The 24,869-nt window shown below is 45.9% G+C and overlaps 1 protein-coding gene across 1 annotated transcript in view; it reads left to right on the forward strand.

Annotated features, from left to right (window-relative positions):
- Positions 1 to 6,510: 6,510 nt before the first annotated feature.
- SLC2A9 (solute carrier family 2 member 9) overlaps positions 6,511 to 24,869 on the forward strand; it is a 137,794-nt gene continuing 119,435 nt past the window's right edge. Inside the window, exons 1-2 of the mRNA XM_060246114.1 lie at positions 6,511 to 6,641; positions 16,990 to 17,088. Of these exons, the coding sequence (XP_060102097.1) occupies positions 6,570 to 6,641; positions 16,990 to 17,088 (171 nt within the window). The 5' untranslated portion in view covers positions 6,511 to 6,569. The remainder of the gene's footprint in view (positions 6,642 to 16,989; positions 17,089 to 24,869) is intronic.

Genomic DNA, 24,869 nt, shown 5'->3' on the forward strand with positions numbered 1-24,869 from the left:
TTGCTCTGCCATACCTCAAGGGCATTATCAAAACATCAGACAGGGAGTTAAGACAACCTGGAAACAAACAAGAACTCTCCCCCAAATTATAAAACAAATTATTATATTATATACCACTGAACAAAAATCCCAGTAGACAATAAGGACTTCCAAAAGTTCATGCCAGAATCCTCCACATCAAAAAACTTTAGTGAGGGTTCTCTCCAATAAACATTGCTGATTCTAAATGTAAGAGTCTGTCTCAGTTATTCCATCTCCTGTCTATCTCTCTCTCTCAACTGAGTTTAATATTCACCATTTTGGGTGTTCCTTCTTCAAGAGATCATGCAATGTATCCAAAATTGGAATCAGAGTTGTGGCCGATGTCCATAGTTCAAAAAGTATATAGACAGAGCACACACCTATAGAAAAATTCACAGCACAGTAGTAGTCACTACATCAGACTGATGTCCACAACTCTGATTCCAATTTTGGATGACCATCTGACAGCAATGCTGATTCTGTGAATTAGGCAGATCATGTGAGGGAGGGCAGGAGGGGTTGCATCAGTGCCTAGTTCTTGCATTCCCAGGGCAATCACCACTTTGGGGTCAGGAAGCAATTTTCTCCAGGTCAGCTTGGCCAGGGATCCTGGAGAGATTCTTTGTTTGCCACTTTCTGGGCATGGAGCAGGGGTCACTAGGGGTGTGTGGAGGTGCAGGAGGTGTTAGGCAATAGGGTTTGGGGGAATTTAGAGTGGAGGACAATCAGCCTTTCAGTGAGATCTAAAAACCTGTTTATACAGAAGGCGTCGTCTTTGGAAGGTACCCAGTAACGAGGCAATATGGTCTAATAATTAAGGGGTTTTATTATAAAATAGAGGCAAACATACAAGGGTATAAAATCACACATACATACAGTCCAAATAAAGATAGGGTTGAAATAGACAGGCGTAAACACAAGGGTTGACAAACAGGGTAATAATTACCTATCATAGTCTTCGAGGAAGGTATCGGGGGCGTATCTAACAGTGGGGTATGCGGTACTGTCAGATGCACAGATGTGGGGTGTAGGGTCAGAGTTTATAAGGTCTTCCTTAAGCCCTTAGTGGGTAGGAGGGCAGACAATTATGACACGGGGTCAGATGGGGCAAGATGTGGTGTCGCATGGTGTATTACCTCAGGAAAAGGGGAGGCTCCAGAATGACCGTTAGGGCAAGGCATGGGTGGAGGTATGAGTGGAGGTGATTAAACAAGCTATCCAAACTTTTCTAAAGGTGACAATAAAGGGCCAGATTGGTACCTAAGGTGACCCCTGATTTACACAAAGAACCTCTGGCTCTGGGGGAGACTAGTCTTCCTCTTCTTGCTCTTCTGGTTCTTTGTCTGAGGTTCCGTTTGACAAAGACTTGGGCGGTCTGACAGGATCCACGCCTAAGCTAAGCTTGATTGCCTTATGTAGATGTAACAGCTGTTAAGTACATGAGTCTCTCGCTTCTCTGTCATGGAGTCTGGCACTGCAGGAAGATGGTCGCTGATGATGTTAGCCTACCAACATGACTTTTCTGGACAAGGCTGGAAACTGCTTGCCTGGACAGTTCCTGGTGGCGCGACTTCTTCCACTGCAATGGCGAGATAGTGCACGCACAGAGCAGCTGGAAACCCATCTATACTTCTGGCTAGCACTCTTCTAGAGATACAGAGTGCTGTTGTAATGATGAAGCTGTTATTATTCACATGTGTCTTATAAAATGGTAGATAAAGCCCACATTTCACAGCAGATGTGTGTGAATTCAATCTCCAGGCATCCTGGCAACCAAACGGGTGATTATGATGTCCATATATAACTAAAATTAGGGGTCGCTTGCTCACAGAGGTTGACCTAGAGGACTCTGAAGGTCCATTCCAACTCTGGTTATTTGCCTGAAATGTTGAAAACTTACCATTAGAGCTATATATAACTTCATTCCCTGATTTTTTGTGTGGTTGGTTCCATCTTCTTCTGTGGCAGCCATATTTGTGGTTGAGCCCCACTGCCCTGTGTCAGAATTCCAAAGCTGCCCTCAAACTCAAAACATTTGGAGACCACTGGCCTAAGTGGTCAACAGTCAGTCATCTGTGTTTGAATGCGGGGGACATATTCCTGGTGAGAGCCGCTGTGGTCTTTCTCATGAGGTGAGCTGCCACATCAGTTAAGGCTTTGGCCAGTTGTGAAGGGCAGGCCCCAAGCAGTGTGTTGCATTAGTCCAGCCCTGAGCTTGTGGAGAGATCATCCTAAGCAGAGTTCCACCCTTCTAAGTCCATAGGCTTAGGAAGGCAAAAGAGTGCTCCACTAGAAAGCAGCTACAATATCCTGAACATATGGGAGATGGTAGCATTCTCACAAGGTGGACTTCATGCCATATGCACAGACCACAGCTTCTCTAAAGGCATCTCATTCCCAGCACAGACTGGCTATGCCACTAGAAAGCCCCAGACAGGTGGGCACAGAGCCAAGAGGCTTTTTCCTGTCTGTATCGAGTCCCTGCCACTCAAATGCTGTTTTCCAGTTGAGTACCAGAAGCTCTGGTATTTATTCTGGCTACAAATATGCTGTTTTTCCATGCGGAGACTTGCTCAGGCAGTTTACAGGAAGTATGGTGGAAGCTACAGGGATCCCAGTTTTAGTAAGAATTTGTGACGATGGGGAGGTCTCTGAGCCTTTTTGTGCCAAAAAGCAGTTCCACCACTGAAGCAGTTTCCAAACGGTTTCAGATCTTAAGTGGCTTTCATTGCCACTGTAAACACAGAGGCCTTCTTGCTCAAGCCATCTATCTAGTAGCAGACCAAACTCAGCTGGGGTCTGAGAGGGCTACTATAGGGGTGAGTTTTTTGTTTGCCTTTCCTTAACTGCTGAGAATTAGCTGAGGTGTCTTTGTAAGAGGATGGTGTTTGAGGGTGTGTGGGTGTATATAGCTTGCTGGACAGTGGTACCTGTTTGAGAAAGTGTGGTTTTTGTTTGTCTCAGTTGCCTAGGTGTAATTTGATTATCTCCTGGCCCCGCCCTCTGATGGATAAGGCTTCTATTGTGCAAGGCTCTTCCTTGCCAGAGATATGAGTTGGGCTCTTGCCCTGTGGCCTTCAGCTGGGGGTTGGGCCTGGGGCCCTGTAGAAAGGTAAGAAGCTCTTCTCAAGTAGTTTCAGGAGACAGTCTGGCAGTGGAGTTATCAGGGAGGTACAAGATAAACAGACTTAATTTGGATTGGATGTGAAATTTGAACTGGATTGCAGCAGCATGACTGGTGAAGGAGCAGGGCAGTGATATGCAAACTCTGCGGCATGTTTGTATTCTTACCTGAGAGTAACAGCAATTACACTTGCACTTACACTCCTGATGGAGGAGAAGATACAGGGACCTGAGGCACACTTGTCCACATTCCAGTTTATAAGGAAATGTGAAGATTTCATGGAGAGAACTTATGCTCTTGAGAGGGCAACAGGAAAAGGAGGAAAAGGTATTTCAGCGAATAGAGGAGCACCCAACATAGGAGGAAGGTGCATGGGAAAAGGTAACCAGCAGGAGGACAATCAGGAGACATTCTGACCCTCTGTTGCTAAGCAGTTGGTTCCAGGATCTCCCCATAGACATTGACTCTGGACCACTGGGACAAAGGCTACTTCCCCAGCCTCCACAATGCTTGAAGGAAATTTCCCAGGCCCCCATGGATGAGAGGATTCAAGCTTCCACTCCCCAATGTAGGAGAAGGCATGTGCTGGTAACTGGGGATTCCCTGCTGAGAGGGGTAGAGGCTAGTGTGCCAACTGGAATTGTCATCTTGAGAGGTATGCTGTCTACCAGGTGCATGCATGCAGGATTTGGCTGAAAGGGTAGGAAGACTCATCAAGCCCACAGATTATTATCCTTTCCTGCTGATCCATGTGGGAACAAATGAAACTGCATGGCACAGCCCAGAACATATTAAAAAAGAAAGACCACATGATTCTGGGTAAGAAAGACCTGGGAGTGCGGGTTGTGTTTTCATCAGTTCTTCCTATAGAAGGCCATGACTTAGGAAGGGAAAGATGAATACTGCAAGTAAATGACTGGCTACATAGACAGTGGCATCAGGAACTGGTTACATAGATGGTGTCATTTAGTATTAAATTTGCAGATGATACTAAACTGGGAGGGATAGCAAATACAGTAGATGGCAGAGTCAGGATACAGGATGGTCTTGAAAGACAGAAAAACTGGCTGCCATGGGTGAGGGGAAAGGCAAGGGTCAGATACGCCAAAACCTTTATGTCCACATGGCACACAGCATATTTTGACTGTGATCTTTCCAAAATACTATACTGAAGCAGGTTTGGAGGAAACTGTAGCAAAGCAGGGAACAGTCTGGATAGTCATTGATTTGGTATTGGCATCCTGTGGATTCTCCAAAAACAGCCACTACCACCCACTTTGGTTTCGATGCCAAACTGGAGCAAAACTGGAATGGTCTGGCCTCCTGCTGGGACAGGTGACATGGCACCCTTGCTCTTTCTGCCTGTGCAGAACAGTCACATGACAGCAGCTGTATCAAGGGCAAGGCTCCTTGACCCCCATGGCCTAGAAGATTTGGCTGCCACTGTGGCTGCTGTCAAATGTTGCTCTTTTTCTTAGGCTGGTCATAGGAGCACGTGGTGCTTTGTTTCCAGACACATTCAGAAGCTGAAAACCAGCTAAAAAAAATCAGCTCTTGTGAGAGTCCTTCTCCCCATCAGGCCACCAGACCTATATTCCTTAGCAAGGTTTGTTGTGGCTGGGAGTCCTGACTGTTCTTACCAGGAGCATCAGTTGATGAAAAAGGTTTAGCTGATAAACACAGGCAAGGTGCCTTTTGATGGACTCTGTCTGACCCAGGCTTGTCCTAACTTGTCCCGAGTGCTCTCTTGGTGCACAATAAAGCTCTTCCCCTCCACTTGACAATTCCCTGGCATGCCATGGGCATGGGTGCTGGCAGTCAGGAGAAGCCTCCGGGGAACAACTGCATCCCTTATCCAAGCCAGTTCTCCATTCCAAACATTAACTGGGGCTTGGGCAGATGTGCTGGCTGAAAATGGTACAGGGATTGGGAAACACAATCCACACCAGCCCAGTTGAGCTGGCATGGGTGCCACCAAGTTCTATAAGGACTGTTGCAGTGTGGAGACTGGCATCTCTGGGCACCAGAAGAGTAGAACATTTCAGCACCCTCCACTCCATCAAGGCCGAGGGGAAGGAGGATGCTGAGGACCTCTCTGTCTTCATAGCCCAGCACCAGCTGCATGCAAGCAAGCACTCACAGCAGTCAGGGGGGCTGTAGGGGAAGAGAGCCCCGGTTCTCCCTGTGGGACCCTCTCACCTGGCCCAGGCCCAACTCAGCAGCAGGGTAAAACTGCGTCAGGGCCTGTGGCTTCTGGGGGGGGTCTGCCACCCAGCTGCTCCAATGCTGCACTGGCATCCTCCCACATCTGCTTTCGTGTGCTTCATTTCCTCTGCTCCCAGCTGTATGTGCTGCCCGGCGGTGCTGGAGAAGGGGACGTGAGCAGTGCAGTGGTCAAGGCATCAGACTGCCTGGTGGCCACGGCAGTGGCCCTCCGAGTGGTCGTGGAATGGGCATGCCATTGGGGTGGGCTGCTGGTTCTGCGGGTGGTGGGAGAGCTTGCAAGTGGGCAGAGGAAGGATGCATAAGCAGGTGGGAGCGCATGTGGGGTGGGTATAGGGGCTCCCAAGCACTTTCCACATTGCGCCCCACAAAACCTGGAGCTGGGCCTGACCTAGGGTTGCCAGCTCTGGGTTGGAAAACGTGTGGAGATCTGGGGGGCACAGCCTGAGGTGAGAAAGGGAGTAACTTCAGTGGGCTAGCTAGAAAGACTAGAGTCCACCTTCCAAAGTGGCCTTTTCCTCCAGGGGAACTGTCACCTGGAGATCAGTTGTAATGGCAGATCTCCAGCCACCACCTGGAGGTTGGCAACCCTATCCTGACCAGTGGGCCTGAACCAGTGCTTCCCAGTCAGATTGCTCAGACAGGCCCAAGTATGTTACACATACCCTCACAAGCATCCTATGAGGTAGGTTACACTTCTAGTGCAAAGTGATTGACCCCAGCACCCCAGAGAGCTTCCCTGGCAACGTGGGGATTTAACCCAAGTCTCTCAGTTCCCAGTCCTGCGACCACTACCGCAAAGGAAGCTCTCCATAACACAATACTAGAAGCAGGGTCTGGATCCCTGACCTGGCCCAGGCATACCTGCAGGAGTGAGTGCTGGCAGCGGCCACCAGAGCACAACAGAGGTTGAGTCCAGCGGCACCTGCACGCCTGGGCGGTTGCGTGCGCGCTCCCTCCAGCACAGCCGCGCCCTGCGCAACGCCCCGCTGGCGCCACTCTGGCGCACCCCCCGCGGCGCCCAAGGGAGCCCAACGAAGCACGGCGCGGCCGCTTCTCCGCTCTCGCTCCGCCTCCGGGGCTTGGCGGGGCCGCCCCCTTCCTCCGCCCCGCCGCGTGCCTTGCTCTCCCCCCTTGGGGACGCTCCTGCTCGGCTCCTGGCCCCGCCGCTGCCGCCCATGTGTCGGCGCAGCCTCCCGCCATGGCGAACTGGGTGCCGCTGCTGCAGCCGCCGCAGCACAAGGGAGGAGGAGGAGGAGGAGGAGGGAAGAGCGTAAGTCGCGCCCGGAGCGGCGCTGGGGAAGGGCCCGCAACCCCGCCGCCTCTGGCCCGCCTGTGCCCCGGACGCGGTGGGCGCGGCGGGAGGGGACGCGCGCTTGGCACCGGCTCGGGAAGGAGGAGGGACCCGCCGCCCGGAGTGCCCCTCTGCCCGCCTTCAGGGCGCCACTTGCTGGAGGGCCCCGGCGCGGCGCCCTTTCACAGGAAGTGGCCTTGCCAACCCGCAGCTGCGGCTACCTGCCAATCTCCCGGAATTACTACTTGCAGGCTAGAGAGAGCCGCTCCTCTGGAAAAAATGGCTGCTTTGGAGGGTGGACGCGCGGCGGCTTCGCCCCCCCCCCCGACTCTACCCCCAAATCTCTAGGAAGCTCCTAAGCCAGACCCGCAACTCCGTGGTCAGGAATCCTGCAGGCCCTTCGCGCTTCCCAGGCCGCCTTCCTAAAGCCCCGGCTGGCTTTGGGTTTTAGGGGCGGGGGGGGGGGAGAGAGAACGCAGGTGCAGGCCAAGTTCCTGCTGGGCCCCGCCCCTCGCCTGCAGGAGCTCTTTCTCTTTTTGGCACCTGTGAAACCTGAGCGCAGGGAAGCCTTATTAATGCCTTCCTCCCAGCCCTCCAGCTGCATTTGGGTGCCTTCTCCTTCCACCAGCAGTTCAGTGGCACAGCTAAAAATACTGTTCTGCACATTGGATTACTCAAAGGAGAGAGCAGAGGCCAGTTATTATTAGCTGGAGAAGGAACAAACAAAACAGAAAGTATACATACAACACAACCTAAAATTTGCACACACACACACCCCTTCCCGCCAAACGTTTGTTCTCTATTTGTATCTCCCCTGCAGTCTTAAGTCAAACCACAAACGACTGGTGAGCAGATTTGTCAGCTTTGACAAGCAAGAGCAGGTGCAGAGGAGTCTCCCTGCCTACAGCTCTTATCGCTGTATCTCAAAAAAGATGTGGCGGGGCTGGGGAAAGGGCAGAAGAGAACAGGCAAGAGTGGGACATGCAAGGAAAAGAGAGAGCAGGAGTCCCCAGCATGGTGCCTACAGGCACAATAGTGCCCACCAGCACTTTCCTGGCTCCTGCTAAGTGCTTTTAGAAGGGGGTGGGCTGGCCTAGGTGGTGCTGTTGTCCAAAGGGGCTTTTGACTGGCGGTTCATCCCTTTAAACAGCTTTTGTCTGAGAAGTTAAAAGAGCTAAGAGAACTTTACATAATTTCACTTCCTGACACTTTCATAGAATCACAGAGTTGTTAAGGGGCTACATGTCCATTCCCCTGCTCAATGCAGGATCAGCCTAGAGCATCCCTGGCAAGTGTTTGTCTAGCTGCTGCCCCTGGTTGGCTCTGTCTCCTGCAACAGCTGTTTGTGCCCACCGCCTGCCTCAGAATTCCAAAGGTGCCTACAGATTAAAAACAGTTGGGAACCCCTGATGTTGGGGTGGGAAAGACCACCAAGTGGGGTTGCCAGACTCCCCCCAGCCACTGGTGGGGGATGCAGGTTGGGAATTTCTGGAGATCTGGTGATGGAGCCCGGGGAGAACAGGGCCTCCAGTGGGGTGCCATGCCATACAGTCCACCCTCCAAAGCATAGTCTGGAGATGAGCTGTAATTCTGGGGGATCTCCAGGTCTCTCCTGGAGGCTGGCATCGTTGCCACCAAGGGAAGACATGCACGAGGTCTATCAAAATTATGCATGGGGTAGAGAAAACAGAGAGAGAGAGTGTGAGAGAGCTTTTTCTTCACTTTCACATAGTACTAGAACTTAAGGACACCATATGAAATTTTGGGAAGTAGGTTCAGGACAGATGAAAGGAAACACTTCTCATCTCAAAAATTTAATTTTGGGGTTCAGTGCTAGTGGAGGCAGTGATGGCATAGATGGGATTAGAGAGCTTAAATAGAGGATAGCTCCCTCTAGCCAGGGTGAGTAAAGGGAACCTGCATGTTCAGAAGCATCTGAACATGCCCTGTTTTTTGGCTGTCAGAACTGACTAGGTTGGAGGCAGTTTAGATCAGGAAAACTGAATTGGGGGGGGAAACTTAAACATTCCTTCCCCTGCTCCCAGCTCTGCTTTTCTGACAAATTCCAGTTTCTTCCTCTTTTGAACTGGGGGCGGGAAAAGAGAAGCTAGGAAATTGGATCTATTGCATCATTCCTGTTGCTTAAGATTGTACCCCTTTGTTGCGGGGATTTTTTCTTATTTGATGGAAGAGAATGTTAGTTTGAAATGGTGCATATACCATCAGTATTGCACAAGTTGTTAGTAAAGAAATCAAGATGAACAAGAAGAGTGTTAAAAGTCTTCCCTACAGTGAATGTGTAGAACATAAAGGCTAAGAAGAAGAATGGGGATTCTCCCCCACCCACCCACTAGGATTCTCCATTGTCCAAATTTGTCTCAAAAGAACCAAGTGCAGTCCTAAGCAGTCTCCTAAGCTGATTGGTGGCAGTATACTTACAAGGCTGTAGTGCTGCTTAGGACTGTACTGCCTATAACTGTAGACAACACAGTATTCTGCCCCCCTCCCCATCTACATGTACAGCCTGAGCCATAGGGCAGCCTGGGCCACATAAGGCACTGTTTCACAGCCTGTGAGCCACAGGCCAGGCCCCCCTAATGACAGCTGCTGTCCTTCTCTTTCTTTTAGGTCTGCTATCTTCTCACATTTTTATCTCCTCCTCCATTGTGATGACAAAATGAGGGAAAGGCCATCTGGCAATGGGTACTTTCTTGGTAGCAGCTGAAAGAAGGCAGGGGAGGTGAGAGTGGGTGGGAGTTGTTCAGCTGGCCATGGGAAGAAAACCAGAGGAGGAGAGAAAGAAACCTGTGTGTGCTCTGCCTTGGTGCTGCTGCTTCAGCAGCTCACCCACCTGCCCATCCCCCTGCAGTGCCTCACTGACCTGGGCCTGCCCATAACCCCTGCCCTCTTCGCTGCTAGCTGTTGTCCTCAGGTAGCTCCTCTGCCCAGCATCTCCTAAGCTCACCTCCTCAAACTCTAGCAGAGGAACAGGAGGAGATGAACCCCCACTTGCTTGGGGGGGGGCAGCTGACCCTTTGGTGTGATGGTTGTGGGTTTCTCAAAAATGCCTGATGGGGCGCTATGGGAATGCTGGAATAGATGGGTGCCATGGCCATAATTTGCCTAAGGCACCCCAAAACTTGGGCCCACCCAAGATGTCAGTTTAAATTTATGGGTCACCATACCAAGGAGGTTAGTGACTACTGGCTTATGGTTCCTGACCTCCAGGTGGGGCCTGAGCTTCTTCCAGCATTCTAGCTCTCCAGACAACCAAGGTCAGTTCTCCTGGAGAAAATGGCAGATTCAAAGGATGAAATCAGCATCACATCTGCTGAGTTTCATACCCAAATACAGGGCTTTTTTGGGGGCAGGAACACACAGGAACGCAGTTCCGGCTGGCTTGGCATCAGGGGGTGTGGCCTAATATGCAAATGAATTACTGCTGTTTTTTTCTACAAAAAAGTCCTATGTGAAACAATGGTGATGTCAGGGGTGTGGTCTAATATGCAAATGAGTTCTTGCTGGGGTTTTTCTACAAATAAAACCCTGCCCAAATCTTTAACCAGAGCTAGCAAACCTGTACCCACCCTGTCCCTGATTTCTAACATTCTCATTTGCGGAGATACAAGAGAGATAAAAGGCAAAGTATATTGCATTAAGAACATAAGAGAAGCCATGTTGGATCAGGCCAATGGCCCATCCAGTCCAACACTCTGTGTCACACAGTGGTCAAAAATTTTTTTTATATATATATATATATATATATATATATATATATATATATATATATATATATATATATATATAATTTTTTTGGCCACTGTATATATATATACACACACACACACACACACACACACACACACACACACACATACACACACTGTGGCTAATAACCACTGATGGACCTCTGCTCCATAGTTAGAACATAAGAGAATTGCATCACATTGTTGTTTCAATCCTTTTGTACTTGGTGTTCCTGTCTTATGTGTGGGAGAGGCTGCTAGCCAGGACTGGTGCTGGTTTTTCTGCCGCTGGAGGCAGACCCCAGCTCAGCGCCCCCCCATCTTTTAGAAAAAAAACATGTGCGTGCATGGCACAGTGACATAAAAGTGACGTCATCAAGCAGTCCCCATCCCCCTCAGGCTTCCACAACGGGGTGGGAGGTGGGGGAGCTGACAGTTGTGTCCTGCACGCCTTGCAAGGCATGCGGGATGCAAGCCCCTTCCCCGCAAGCCCCTTCCTGCAGTGCAGGAAGTCTGAAGGGAGGGCGGAGGAGCCGATGATTGCCTTCTGCACACCTTGCAAGGCGTGTGAGACACAAGCCCCTTCCCCCGCTCAGCCTTCCTGCAGTGAGGGGCGGGGGAGAGCGGCAGTCACCTCCCGTGCGATGCAAGCCCCAGATTGTCTCATGGGGGGGTGCCCTAAGCGGCTGCCTACCCAGCCTATTCCCACATGCCTGCTGTGCTGCTAGCCACTATCCTCTTGATATGTAGGATTGTGATTTTGTGAGAATAGCACAGTACAAGTAATACGTTGTCGAAGGCTTTCATGGTCGGAGTCTATTGATCGTTGTAGATTTTCTGGGCTGTGTGGCTGTGGTCTTGGCATTGTGAGACCTGATGTTTCGCCAGCAACTGTGACTGGCATCCTCAGAGGTGTAACCCGGAAAATGAGTTCTCTCTGGGTCTCACAATGCTAAGACCACGGCCACACAGCTCAGAAAATCTACAACAGCCAACAATGCAAGTATTTTCAGTTTTGGGTACCTGTGAATGTCTACTCGCAACAAACCTGTGTTTCTGATTATACATATCAAAGGTTTAAAATTGGCCTGTTACCTTAATGGTAATTGCACACAATGAAAAGATTTCACACAGTGTGGTCTTCTGGAATGGGAGGTGAGAGAAAAGCAGTTGAGAATTGCAAAGGCTCCCCCACTTTCCATTGTTTTGTCCAATTAATGCTGAACGTTGGCCACATTTTACATTAAACTAGATTTTATTAACATATGAAACTAAGCTATTCAAACATACGAAACCCTCTGTGTTTAGGTTCTGACTGTTCTGCATGGCTCTTCATCACCCACAGGCTAGAGGGGTGTTCTCCTGTCCCCTCACTTCAAAATTGCCAGATGGGGCAGTCTACAAAGGCAAATAAGAATCTTGGCCTACCTTACAGAGTAGTTGTAAGGATGGCTCAGAGAGTGAATGTGAAACATTTTGTATACAGTTGAAATCCTGTCTAAATTCTAGGCAAAACGAGGTAAAAAGGAACACCTTTGCCTCAATCAAACAAAACATCTAGACGTTTTGAGGCCATGTTGTGAGACGGAGCCCATGGGCGTGGAGGCACCCGCCAATATGTTTCTGGGGCCCACCAAGTGGTTTGAGAGAGGCTGGGTGGGGCAAAGCTTCTGATTGGCCCTTGCTGATCTGATTGCCTGTGCAGCTGATGATAACATTATTTTGGATGCAGCTGCCACTGCAGTGTTGATTTTATTCTTGCACACTTTCCTTTTTCCTAGTGGGTGGGTGGGGGTGAGGGGTCTGACTCCTGTGGCAGCCATTTTTGGGGTGGTGCTTGCCACCGTGGCAGAATTCCAAAGGTGCTTCCTGCCCAGATAGGCTTTCCGGTAGAGGATCCACATGGGAATTAAGTGTGAACTTGGAATTCCCAGAACACATCTGGTTGACAGGGCCAGGGTGGACAGAGGAGAGAATGTGAGGGTAATATAAAGTAGGGTTAGGCTCTCAATTTCAGATGGAGTATGTGTGCGAAATTCTTTTCTCCTTTTTGGATTGTTGTTAAAGATGATTCAAAAGGTACATTTTAACAATGCATGTCTGGGAAGAGGTTTGAAGAACCATGCTATTATTATCACCAGGGCTTTTTTTTTGTAGCAGGAACTCCTTTGCATATTAGTGTCAAGCAATGTGAATCTTTCTTTCTTTAATCTAGTGCTAATGAAATATTGCAATTGAATGTATCTGTAAAGCTTCATGACTGTTACTAACCAAATTCAAGATGGGCACATTAAAGCAGGGAATATTTAGGGGGTAGTTTGCACCTCTCGCTTTTACTAACAAATGCAAGAATTTGCTCTTTGAAGATAAAGCGCCTTCAGGGATGGTTCTCAGGCCTGACCTCAAGGAAGGAAACCACAAGAGAGATAAGAGATTGCCGTGTGAATCTTCACACGTGAATGTAGCATTGTTTAGAGAATGTAGCTTTGTTTAGAAAATGCTTTGATGTATCACCTTTAAGTATGCCTTTCCCTGTTACTATGTATCAGTTTCAATCCTCAACTCAAACCTGGATTATCGAATAAATCATACTTTGTTTCAAATCAAGGACTGATTACTTTGAGATCCACTCGCTTGAAAATTAGGCCACACACCCCTGATGTAGCCAATCCTTCAAGAGTTTACAGGGCTCTTACTACAGGGCCTACTGTAAGTTCCAAGAGAATTGACTACGTCAGGGGTGTGTGGCCTAATATGCAAAGGAATTCCTGCTACAAAAAAAGCCCTGAATATCACAGTCAATGCACAGACTTTTAAGTTCAGATAATGTTTGACTGAAGAACCTCGTGGCGCAAAGTGGTAAAGCTGCAGTACTGCAGTCTGAACTCTCTGCTCACAACCTGAGTTCAATCCCAGCGAAAGCTGGTTTCAGGTAGCCAGCTCAGGTTGACTCAGCCTTCCATCCTTTGAAAGTAGGTAAAATGAGTACCCAGCTTGCTGGGGGGGGCGGGAGTGTAAATGACTGGGGAAGGCAATGGCAAACCACCTAGTAAAAAGTCTGCTGTGGAAACGTCATGAAAGTAACATCACCCCAGAGTCGGAAATGACTGGTGCTTGCACAGGGGACTACCTTGATGACTCAGTGGTAGAGCATCCGCTTTGCATGCAGTAAGTTCCAGGTTCAATGCAAGGCTAAAAGGATTGAGTCAAAGGGGATATAAAAGACCTGAGGGTCAGGAGAGTGGCTGACAGTCAGAGTAGCCAATACTAGCCTTGTTAGAGTCATGGTCTGACTTAGAAGTCAGTTTCACATGTTTGTGTTCATGGTCATTAGCAGGCGGGGGGGGGAGGGAATTGTGCATGAACGAAAACAAACTTGTGGCATAACTCATCTGAAATTCTATTGTACAGTAATCTGAAATTCTCTTTGGTAGAGTTGAGTAAGTGGGTTTGAGTAGACAGGTTTCCAGATCCTGATGACTGGTACTCAGACTAGCTGCAAGAAGTTTGGTATGTGTTCTTTTAAACATTGTGGTATTGCTTTAATTAGAAGAAGGGCAGGAGCAGGTAAATTTTATGCTGAAGGCATAAAAGCTCTTGTGCAAATTAGCAGCCTCCTGTTTGGCATTCCAGGCTTTTTATGACTTCAGAGAAATTTCAAGATACCCAATTTCAGCTGTACTGTCTATAGGCCTTGATTGCTAGATTACTCAATATTTTGTGAATAAGAAGTCTGAGTCTAGTGGCACCCTTAAGACCAGCAAAGTTTGTTGTATGTACGTGAAAGCCTATACTCAGAATTAAACTTTGAAGAATAAAATATTAAAAGATGGCACTTCTTCTGAGCAAAGAGTAGAACTCTTCCTTAGTTAATTTATGGTGACCCCTTAGAGTTTTCAAGGCAAGAGATGCTCAAAGGTGGCTTGCCATTGCCTGCCACCACGTCACTGTCAGAACTTGGATGAACTTCAAGAGAGTCCAATACTTGTTACAAGTTAGGATCTTTATTGATGAACAACAGTACTATAGAAACGAAATAACAGTAATGGCGTATCTGGGCAGTTGGTTACATTTTATGCCCACAGCAAAGCATAATAAAGCAATAAGTCACATGGGATCAAGTGAGAGTCTCTTCTTCCCAGCCTTCGTTATCAGCAAAGGAGGATGCCCCCCTGTTGCGAAGGCCAAACGGCCTGGCTTCAAAGCGCACCTGTGATGTTGAGCAGAGACTCTCTGCCGCCTGTCTTACCCTCTAAATATTTTGCATAGCAAAGGGCCTTGGGTCAATGACCGCTGTCAGGCACTCTAAATTATAACATGGAGTCAGTTCAGTCAAGTAAAGCACATAAAGTTACAAGTTCTGACAGTCACGCTCCTCGTATTCCTTGGAGGTGTCCCGCTCAAGTACCAACCAGAGCTGACCCTTACATTCCAGGTGTCAGAACTTGGATGAACTTCAGACGATTCCAATACTTGTTACAAGTTAGGATCTTTATTGAAGAACTACAGTACTAGAGCAACGAAATAACAGTAATGCCAATTCTTGGCAGTTGGTTACATTTTATGCCATCAGTAAAGCACAATAAAACAATCATTCACACGGTCACAGACAAGTGTCTCTTTTCCCAGACTTCGTTATCAGAAGGGAGGATGCTCCCCTGTTGTGAAGGCCAAACGGCCTGTCTTCAAAGGGCACCTGTGGATGTTAAGCAGAGACTATCTGCCACCTGCTCTACTGCCCTAAATATTTGGCATAGCACAGGGGCCAGGGTTAATTGCTGTGGTCAGGCACTTTATGTTATTACTAAGTTACAGCATGGAGTCAGTTTGGTCAAGGCAAGTAAAGCAAAAGTTACAAGTTCTGACACCAGGGTCTGGTGAGATTGGGGCATGTATCCTTCCTTAGACCTTAGAAAACTGCTTGAAGCCAAATGCAAATTAAATGTATTTAATTAGTTGAACACCTCGGTTGGCTGTTTTCATAATTAGCCACCAGTCTTAGATAAGGTGCTTGAATAAGCATAAGCAGAGAGGACTCTCCAGCTTCCTTCTGCGTAAGGCCAGGAGCCGCTTGGCAGTTCTGCCTGCAGGTCGCACCTCACTGGCACTCCACTCATGGAAGGATAGTATCATTTTAGATGGCTTGAGATTCCCAAACAATTATGCTGGTATTTTTTACTTTTCTGGGATGTGAGTTATTTATTTATTTCCTTTGCGTTTCTCCCAATGGAGACCCAAAGCAGTTTACATCTATTTTATTCTCACAGCAACCCTGTGAGGTAGGTGAGGCTGAGAGGGGGTGACTGACCCAAGGTCACCCAGTGAGTTTCCATGGCATGAGTGGGGATTTGAACCTGGATCTCCCAGATCCTGGTCCAGTAACCACACCATCAAAAGATGCAGTTTTCCAGTCTGCACTCAGCAGCACTCATCATGTACCAAAGGGCATGATATTTCTTTGACAGCAAACTTTCTCTTGTTAAAGCGTCTCTTGCTGTAATGACTGTTGGGTGGAAGGTCTGGCCTGGGATGCCAGGCATCACCCCTTCTGGATAGGGTTGCACTCTCCTGGAAGGAACAGGTTCATCCTCTGGGGGTGGTCTTGGACCTGGGCCTACTGCCAGAGAAGTTTTCAACTAGTTAGCCAGCTGTGGCTTTTCCTGGGAAAAAAATCTGGCCCCTGTGGTACATCTGGATTAGAGTACTGCAGTGTGCTGCTCTTGAGAAATGCTCAGAAATTTCATTTGGTGCAGAGCACTGCAGCCAGGTGGTTGACTGGAATGGGTTGTAGGGACCTTATCACTTTGCCTGTCCACACTGGCTCCCAGTTTGCTTCTAGGCACAGTTCCAGATGCTGTTGTTGACCTTCAAAGCCAATGTTTGCTGTTGTTGAGTCCAATGTTTGGTTTATTTTATTTCTGGTTCTATCTTGCCTATCCTGCCAAGGCAGGCTCAGGGCAGGTTACAGTATAAATACATATGCAATAAAATAATAAAAGTATCAGTCAGCAATATATAATAATTAAAAACATAATAATAATAAAGATAAGATGGTGGTAGTTTTTGGACAAACCGAACACATTCTAATAGTCAAGTCATAGGTGTTTAACACATGTTCATGTATAAACAATAATTTATACATGTTCATGTATAAATAATGTAATTGTTTTATTAATGTACCATTGGTCATTGTGTTGTTTATTACTGTTCTATTTATTAATGTACCATTGGTCATTGTATTGTTAGCCGCCCTGAGCCTGCTTCAGCGGGGGAGGGCGGGATACAAATAAAATTTTACTTTACTTTACTTACTTACAACCCAAATAACAAAATAACAGGTCTGAGGCAGAATACAGCAGGAGGGGGCAGATCATACCAGACATCTGCAGCCTTACCTGAAAGAACCAGTTGTTAGGCTACTTAGTGGACCTTGTGAGAACTGAAAGTTGGGATGCAAATTTTGTAAAATAAACTCTAGGAATCTTTTGATTTAAACACATACACATGCAGTTTGTGCTTTGTTCAAATCTAGTCTGCTTTTCCCTCTGATTAACAGTATTTCTGTATTGATTCCATTTCAGGACTGGTCTGCCAGTCTCATGGTGGCTGCCTTGGCTGGGGCCTTTGGATCCTCTTTTTTGTATGGCTACAATCTGTCAGTAGTAAATGCACCAGCCCTGGTAAGTGAACAGCATTTCAACATGATCTAAGCCCAGAAGAGGGCACTGTTGCCCCAGAGCTGCTCCCAGTTAAAAGAGCAATTGTAAACAAATTGATAGGTTGGGAAAGGGTAACTCAACGATGCTCACTTGGTATGTTGGGAGCCACCTTTGGCTTTTCCTGAACACCATTCCCCACTCTGGCACCTGCCCTGTATTTCAGGAAAGTGTGATTAGCAGGTGGTTTCTACCCAGCTTGCTGGGAGGAAAGCATAGATGACTGGGGAAGGCAATGGCAAAGCACCCCGTAAAAAAAGACTGCCGTGAAAACGTTGTGAGAGCATCGTCACCCCAGAGTCAGAAACGACTAGTGCTTGCACAGGGGACCTTTCCTTTCCTTTTTCTACTCAGAAACATTTGCCACTAGAGGAGCATAAACGCGTATGCCTTCCTGAGATGAAGACCTCATACCAGGAATGGGGTAAATATAGGGTAAATGTGGCTCTTTGGCTGATGGTAATTGCAGATATGAGCCACGGAGTGAGTACTGCTGTGGTCGCTGGTCTCCTGCCCCCCACTCAGCTGAGTGCAGAGCCCTCCTCTGGGCCACAGAGCCACCCTCTGGCTTGGAAGGAGGCCCCTTGGGCTGAAGTCAGGAACAATACACCTTCCAGAGGTTCCACATGTGTCCCAAGTCATGCAGAAAATGCTTCTTCATTATGTTTATACACACTTTTGTGATCAAACTTCATTCAACACCCAACAAGAAACACCATTTTTACAGGGGAGATGGAATAAAATTCTTTCAGAAAGGTCCAGGGCTCTGAATCTGCCAAAAAGAAAGACAAATTGAGAGAAAAGCCACCGTAGGCTGAAGCCTCAGACAAAGGGAAAGCCAGAATATACAGGCAGCATCTTCATTAAAACTCCCAACACTTTTTTTTTTTTGCATTACAGTGAAAAAAATGACTCCCCCCCCCCCCACCATGGGGGAAAAGGGTCCTCTTTGGGTGCCCCTAGAAATTGGACTTCCAGTTCCCATCTTTCTGGAACTTTGGGGTCCTGTGTAGGAGAGGCCCCTGCAGCTGCCCTGCAGTTTTGGGGCCTCTCCCTCAACCCCCTCCCCACCAGCTGCCATTAATTATGCCCTATTTCACCACTGACTTCAATGGCCCATAGGAAATAATGGTGATGGGGCACCTTCTTTGAGTGCCCCTAGAATTGGATCCCCTGGTCCAAGTTTTTTGAAACTTGGGAGTTCTGTGGAGGAGAAGCCCCGGCAGCTGCCCTGCAATTTTGGAGCCTCTACCTCAAACCTTCTGCCCCCCAGCCGCCTTTCCTTTTATTCTATTTTGCCATTGATTTTAATGGTCCATGGAGTTGAATATCGCCAAATACTGCTGAATACTGATTTGGTGGTATTTGGACAGCCCCTGAAAAACATTAGATAATCTGATTTGGCTGTATTTGGGGAGTTAGAGCCAGAGACCAGCACAGCACAGAGAGAGAAGGGCAGTCGGTCAGCAAACAGTCAATGGAGGAGTTGCCAGGGTGAAGTTAAGTCAGACTCCCACTAGTTCTGAGACCTCTGGCTGTACCCTCGAAATGGGGTGGTGCAACAGCCACCAGAGAAAGGGGCCTGGCAGAGGAGGAGGGGCACAACATCCTGATACATCTAACATGCAGGAAGTACCCATGCTTCATGTTCAAAGCACGACATTACCAATATAGGGCACTTTGTTTCAGCCTGTCATCCTCCCCCTAAGTATTCAGCCTGCTGTCTTCCCCCTGCCCAATGTCCGGATCACTAATAGCCGCCCTGAGGCAAAGAGAGGTTCTTGCATACCCCTATCTTGACAGTATCTTAGTCAGGGTGCAGGATCAAGAGAGGAGCTATTCCTACACCAGAACCACCACCATTCACTTCCTCCAAGCTCATGGCTTTCTCATAAATACACAGAAGAGCCACCTGACTCCCCCCATCAAATATTTGGGAGCCAAGATAGACACTTGACTGTCCAGAGTGCTCCTCCCTCCAGAGAAACAAGCTAAGATCAGAGAGCTATCAGGGACCAGAAACATGCAGACCTAATGAGACTATCACAATTACTGGGAATGCTGATTGCCACCATAGATTTAGTGCCATGAGTGTGATTTCATGCAAGAACTCTGCAAAGAACCTTACTACAATAGGAAAGAGACATCAAAGAACGTTCTTTTGACTCCCACCTTAAAGGAGTCTCTAACCTGGTAGATATCCCCACTCTGTCTGAGTCTGGGAATGTCCTTACTTCTTCTACCTCACATCATAGTGATGACGGATGCCAGCTCGAGGGGTTGGGAAGCACATCATCTGGAACAGGTAGTTCAAGGAAAGTGGTCAACAATGGAGAAGAAGCGCAATATAAACCTATTCAAACTCACCGTATTTGCTTTCAGATCTCTGATTCAGAACTGTTTTGTACTAGTAAGGATGGGCAACTAGTAAGGATGGCCAAAGCCCACATCAGGGGGGCACAAGAGCCCTGTTCCTACACTGGGAAGCATCCAGATCTTTCAGTAGGCAGAGGAGCACCTGGCAGGTTTGAGAGACCATCATCTTAGGGCAGTCTGAACATGCAGGCAGACTGGCTAAGTGGCATGGACCTGGACCAAGCAGAATGGTCCCTAAACAACTAAGCCTTTCAAGAAATAACCAAAAGATTCGGCATGCTAATCCTGGACCTATTTGCAACCTCTGAGGTTCCTGTTGAGGTACACAAATGCCACAGCAGAAGGACTAGACCAGGGGTAGGGAACGTTGGCTCTCCAGATGTTTTTTGCCTACAACTTCCATCAGCCCCAGCCAGCATGGCCCATGGCTGGGGCCGATGGGAGTTGTAGGCAAAAAACATCTGGAGAGCTACCGTTGGCCACCTCTGGTGCAGTGGTTAAGTGTGCGGACTCTTATCTGGGAGAACCGGGTTTGATTCCCCACTCCTCCACATGCAGCTGCTGGAATGGCCTTGGGTTAGCCATAGCTCTGGCAGGAGTTGTCCTTGAAAGGCCAGCTGTTGTGAGAGCCCTCTCAGCCCCAGGTGGAATGGAACTTAAAAAGACTGCAGCAGAAATCCTTTGAGGGTGCTAATAAACCTGGGAAATATTTGGTGTGGCAAATGAAGAAAAAAAGAAAATAAATTCATAAACAGAATCTTATTGGAAGGTAAAGATATTGTGGATCAAGCTGGAATTAAAAGGGAATTTTACAAATATTATGCTAAATTATTTAAAGGTCAACAAGTAGATAAAGAGAAAATAGAGGTGTATTTGCAGAGAATAAAAGTAAAGCCCTTAACAGAAAGTATGGAAAAAACTTTAAATGAACCAATTGAAAAAGTAGAAATTGAATCAGCAATTAGTTCAATGAAATTAGGCAAAGCACCGGGTCCCGGCGGTTTTTCAGCAAAATTTTATAAAGCCCTGGCAGATACATTAGTACCCAAACTTCAAAAATTGATGAATAGTAGCAGACAAGTTGGGAAAGTGCCAAATACATGGAAGGAAGCAGTTATTTCATTGATACCAAAAGAAGCTAGAGATGCCACGAATGTTAAAAATTATAGACTGATTTCGCTACTTAACAATGATTATAAAATATTTGCTATGATACTAGCAGAACGACTCAAACAGCATTTGAATACTTTTATACAAGAGGAGCAAGCAGGTTTTCTCCCCAGGAGGCAAATAAGAGATAATATCAGAACAGTAATAGACATTGTAGAATATTACGAAAAGCATCCAGAAAAGGAGGTAGCATTTTTTTTTTGCCGATGCAGAGAAAGCTTTTGATAATCTTAATTGGGACTTTATGTTTGCGGTGATGGAGAAATTGAAATTGGGATACAGAACAACAAGCTAAACTTTGTGTGAATGCAGACCTGACAGAACAAATGATAATTAGCAAAGGAACAAGACAAGGTTGTCCTCTATCTCTGTTAAGATTTATAATGACTTTAGAGATTTTGCTGATGCAAATTAAAGAGGACAAAGAAATAGAGGGGTTGAAATTGAAAGGGTTTTCTTATAAATATAGGGCATTTGCAGATGATGTGATGTTGATCAATGAAAACCCACTACAAGTGACGCCCTTATTGTTAAACAAAATTAAAGAGTATGGAGAGTTGGTGGGCTTCCATATTGATAAAGAAAAATCAAAAATTTTAAGTAAGAATCTGTCATTGAGCAAACAGAAAGAATTACAAAGCTTAACTGGATGTGAAGTTACCTCAAAAGTAAAATATCTAGGTGTAGAGATTACGATGAGAAATATTGATTTGTATAAAAATAATTACGAAAAGCTTTGGCGTAAAATTGAAGAAGATATGTTAAAATGGAACAAACTGAATATGTCTATGCTGGGTAGGATCTCTGCAATCAAAATGAATGTTCTACCGAGAATGATGTTTCTTTTTCAAACAATTCTGATAGTGAAAGACAATAAACAATTCAATTTTTGGCAAAAAAAAAGATATCAGAATTTGTATGGGTGGGTAAAAAAACAGGAATTAAAATGAAAATTCTGACGGATGCAAAAGAAAGGGGTGGCTTCCAGTTGCCCGACTTTAAGTTATATCATGATGCAGTTTGTTTGGTATGGATTAAGGACTGGATAACTTTGCTTAATAGAAAATTATTGGCATTAGAAGGCCATGGAAATATTTTTGGTTGGCATGCCTATATGTATTATGGAAAGGAAAAGATGGATGGATTTTTCTCACATAAGAAGAAACTTGTTGAATATAACAAATATGGTGATGAGAGAAAACCACTATGGATTGTGCCAACAGAAGTCGTAAAGTTGTCTTCAGATCCACAAGAAGATAAATGGTTATCATATAAACAACTGCTAAAGATACAGGGAGGCAAGGTGGAACTAAAATCGGCGGAAGAATTGCAGGACAAATTTAATTGGTATCAACTGCGACAAATTAAAAGCTTGGTGGAGCATGATATTAGAAATACAGGGATAAGACAAGATCAAACAGAAATGGAAAAAATGCTGTTGGGCGAGGATGAAAAATTGATTTCGAGGATCTATAAGTTACTATTGAAATGGTCTACAGAAGATGAAGTAGTGAAATCTCAAATGATAAAATGGGCAATAAATATGAATAAAGAAATACAAATGGAGACATGGGAACACCTATGGAACAACTCTATGAAAATATCAACGTGCTATAATATAAAAGAGAATTGTTTGAAAATGCTGTATAGGTGGTATATGACACCTAAGAAATTAGCAAAAATGAATAATCAAGTATCAGACAGGTGTTGGAAGTGTAAAAAACATGAAGGTTCCTTCTACCATATGTGGTGGACTTGCAAAAAAGCGAAACAATTTTGGCAAATGTTTCAACAAGAGATTTCGAAAATCTTGGGATATAACACCAAGAGAGCACCAGATGTGAGTGAAATGAACAAACTTACTGGAGTGAAATGAACAAACTTACTAGAATCTTAAAAGACTGTAACTCAGGAAAGTTTAAAGATGATTGGGAGAAATTTCAAAAGTATATAGAAAAACACTGGAAAGTGAAGAGACACTTAGTGATTTTTGATAACATCAATTGAACTTTTATTGAGAAGATAAAGCTGCAAATATTGACTTTTTGATTTAATATGTAATTTAGCAAAGGGTTAGACCAAGAGATAAATAGAGGGTTAATTATATAATAATAATTATTACATAGTCTTGGTTCATTTTGTTTTAAGGTAACTAACTTTTAGTGAAGATTCTACAATTGTGAATTTTACCTTTATTTTCTTTTTAATCGTTTCAAGCACCGGCGGAGGTCGTGAAATAGAGGAGGTAGGGGGAGGAGGAAATTTTGTAGTGTATTGGTTAATATCTTTAAGTATATGTTTGATGAATACTTTTCAATATATTGCTAAAAACAATAAAATTGGTTTACACGTACCGGTCAACTTTCAGTAAATGGGCAACTGATTGACACTTGGATTTGTTTAAACTGATGCCACAGGATGCCATTGCTTTCTTATGTATGGGGTGGAAGAAGGGTCTCCATCCAAAGATACAGAAATCATCAGTGGCAGGTATTACAGCTGTCCTGGGAAATAAAGGGTTGGGCTCCCATTACCACCAATAAATATGTGAAAAGGTACCTCAAGGGAGTCGCACAACTGGCACCTCCTTGCAGCAAAAATTTACAGCAACGAGTTTGTCAAAGGTCTTACAAAACCACCTTTTGACCCACTAAATTAAATAGATTTAAAAGACTTTCCTAGTTGCTGTTACTTCTGCCAGGAAAGTCTGAGAAATAGGAGCTCTTTCATTTAGGAAAGAGCTTTACACATTTTACAAAGACTCAGTGGTCTTAAGGACGAACCTGTCTTTCATTCTTAAAGTTAATTCTCCTTATCATTTAAACCAACAGTTGGTTGATTTTTGCCCCAAGCCTTCTCCCTGAAGGAGGAACTAGGGCACAAGTCTGGAGGTCCCTTAATACTTACATTTAGAGAGCCTCCAACTTCCATGGCAATAGACTGTTGGATACTCTCTTTGTATCACATAGAACCTAAGATTTGGATAGAAAGCAACCATTGCCTTCCAGATAAAACTGTGTATGCATAAAGCCTATGAGCCTCTGGGACTTAGTGCTGCTATAGGGATCACAGCTTGCTCCATTAGATCTGCTGTGAAGTCAGCCGCTCTCACCACCAGAGCTCCCATTTCAGAAATATGTAGGGCAGTGATCTGGCTGTTCTTTTCTACCTTTATCTGACATTACAGGATCAACCATCACAGTTCCATGGAAGCTGCATTTAGAAGAAGAGTGTAAAGTTTTGCCTGTTACTGACTCCAAGACTCCATGCACCTAAAAATATGGTCAGGATTTATTGAGAGTTCAGTACAAGAGATGACCTTCTGTTAGAAAGCCATTACCAGGAATTACCCAATAGGCAAAGTGATTACAATTATAGACATCCAAAAACGTGGGCAAAATCTGTCTCCACCCCACTAGTTTTCATGAAAGCTGCTACAGGAAGGCACAAGGCATCTTCGTTGGCCTCCCACCTTCAAGGTCAGATGGGTCTGTTACTATAACTACTAGATAAGCAAGCCCACTGCAACAATAATACTTATAATGAGGTCTCTGTCCCCATCCTCCCTCCTGCACACACTTGAAACATCAGCAGGGTTACATGCAAGCACGCAATCAAAACTGAACAGAGTGCATATGAAAAGGAAAAAACCATGTCAGGGTCAACCTGACAAAGAGTACTCTTGACAGGTGCTGGAACAGTTACATGTTTACTTCCCACCCAGATTTTTGCTTGGATATAACCGGTCTGGATGACTGCACCCACTGAAACATTGGACATCTGAAGGCTTCTTCTCTTCAGTGTGGTGAAGTCATTCATTTCTCCCACTCTTGGTTTTTGTCTTTGGTGTATGGTACTAGTATCAGTTTTTGACTTGCAGTATTGTTTCCTTGTGAATCTTACCATTAAAACAGTTTCTGTTTGTTATGCATGACTTGAGTGTGTTTTTGAACTGGGCAAGTCTATGTCTGGAAGGACACCCCTCCTCTGTCCAAGAAAGGCATACAAAAAATTTGCATACCCCTGCCTGGAGTGAGAGGAGGCGTGGCCTAACCAGTGCAGATGACTTTGCCCCACTGAAGAGAAGAAATCTTCAAGTAAGTCCAATATTTCTCTTCAGAGCAATTAAAGTGAAAAAAAACCTCTTCTCAGAAGAAAAGTTGCAAAGAGAGCTTCAGGGCTCTGGCTAAGGGTCACAT

This window comes from Heteronotia binoei, chromosome 9, assembly GCF_032191835.1.
Source record: "Heteronotia binoei isolate CCM8104 ecotype False Entrance Well chromosome 9, APGP_CSIRO_Hbin_v1, whole genome shotgun sequence".
Lineage (NCBI taxonomy): Eukaryota > Metazoa > Chordata > Lepidosauria > Squamata > Gekkonidae > Heteronotia > Heteronotia binoei.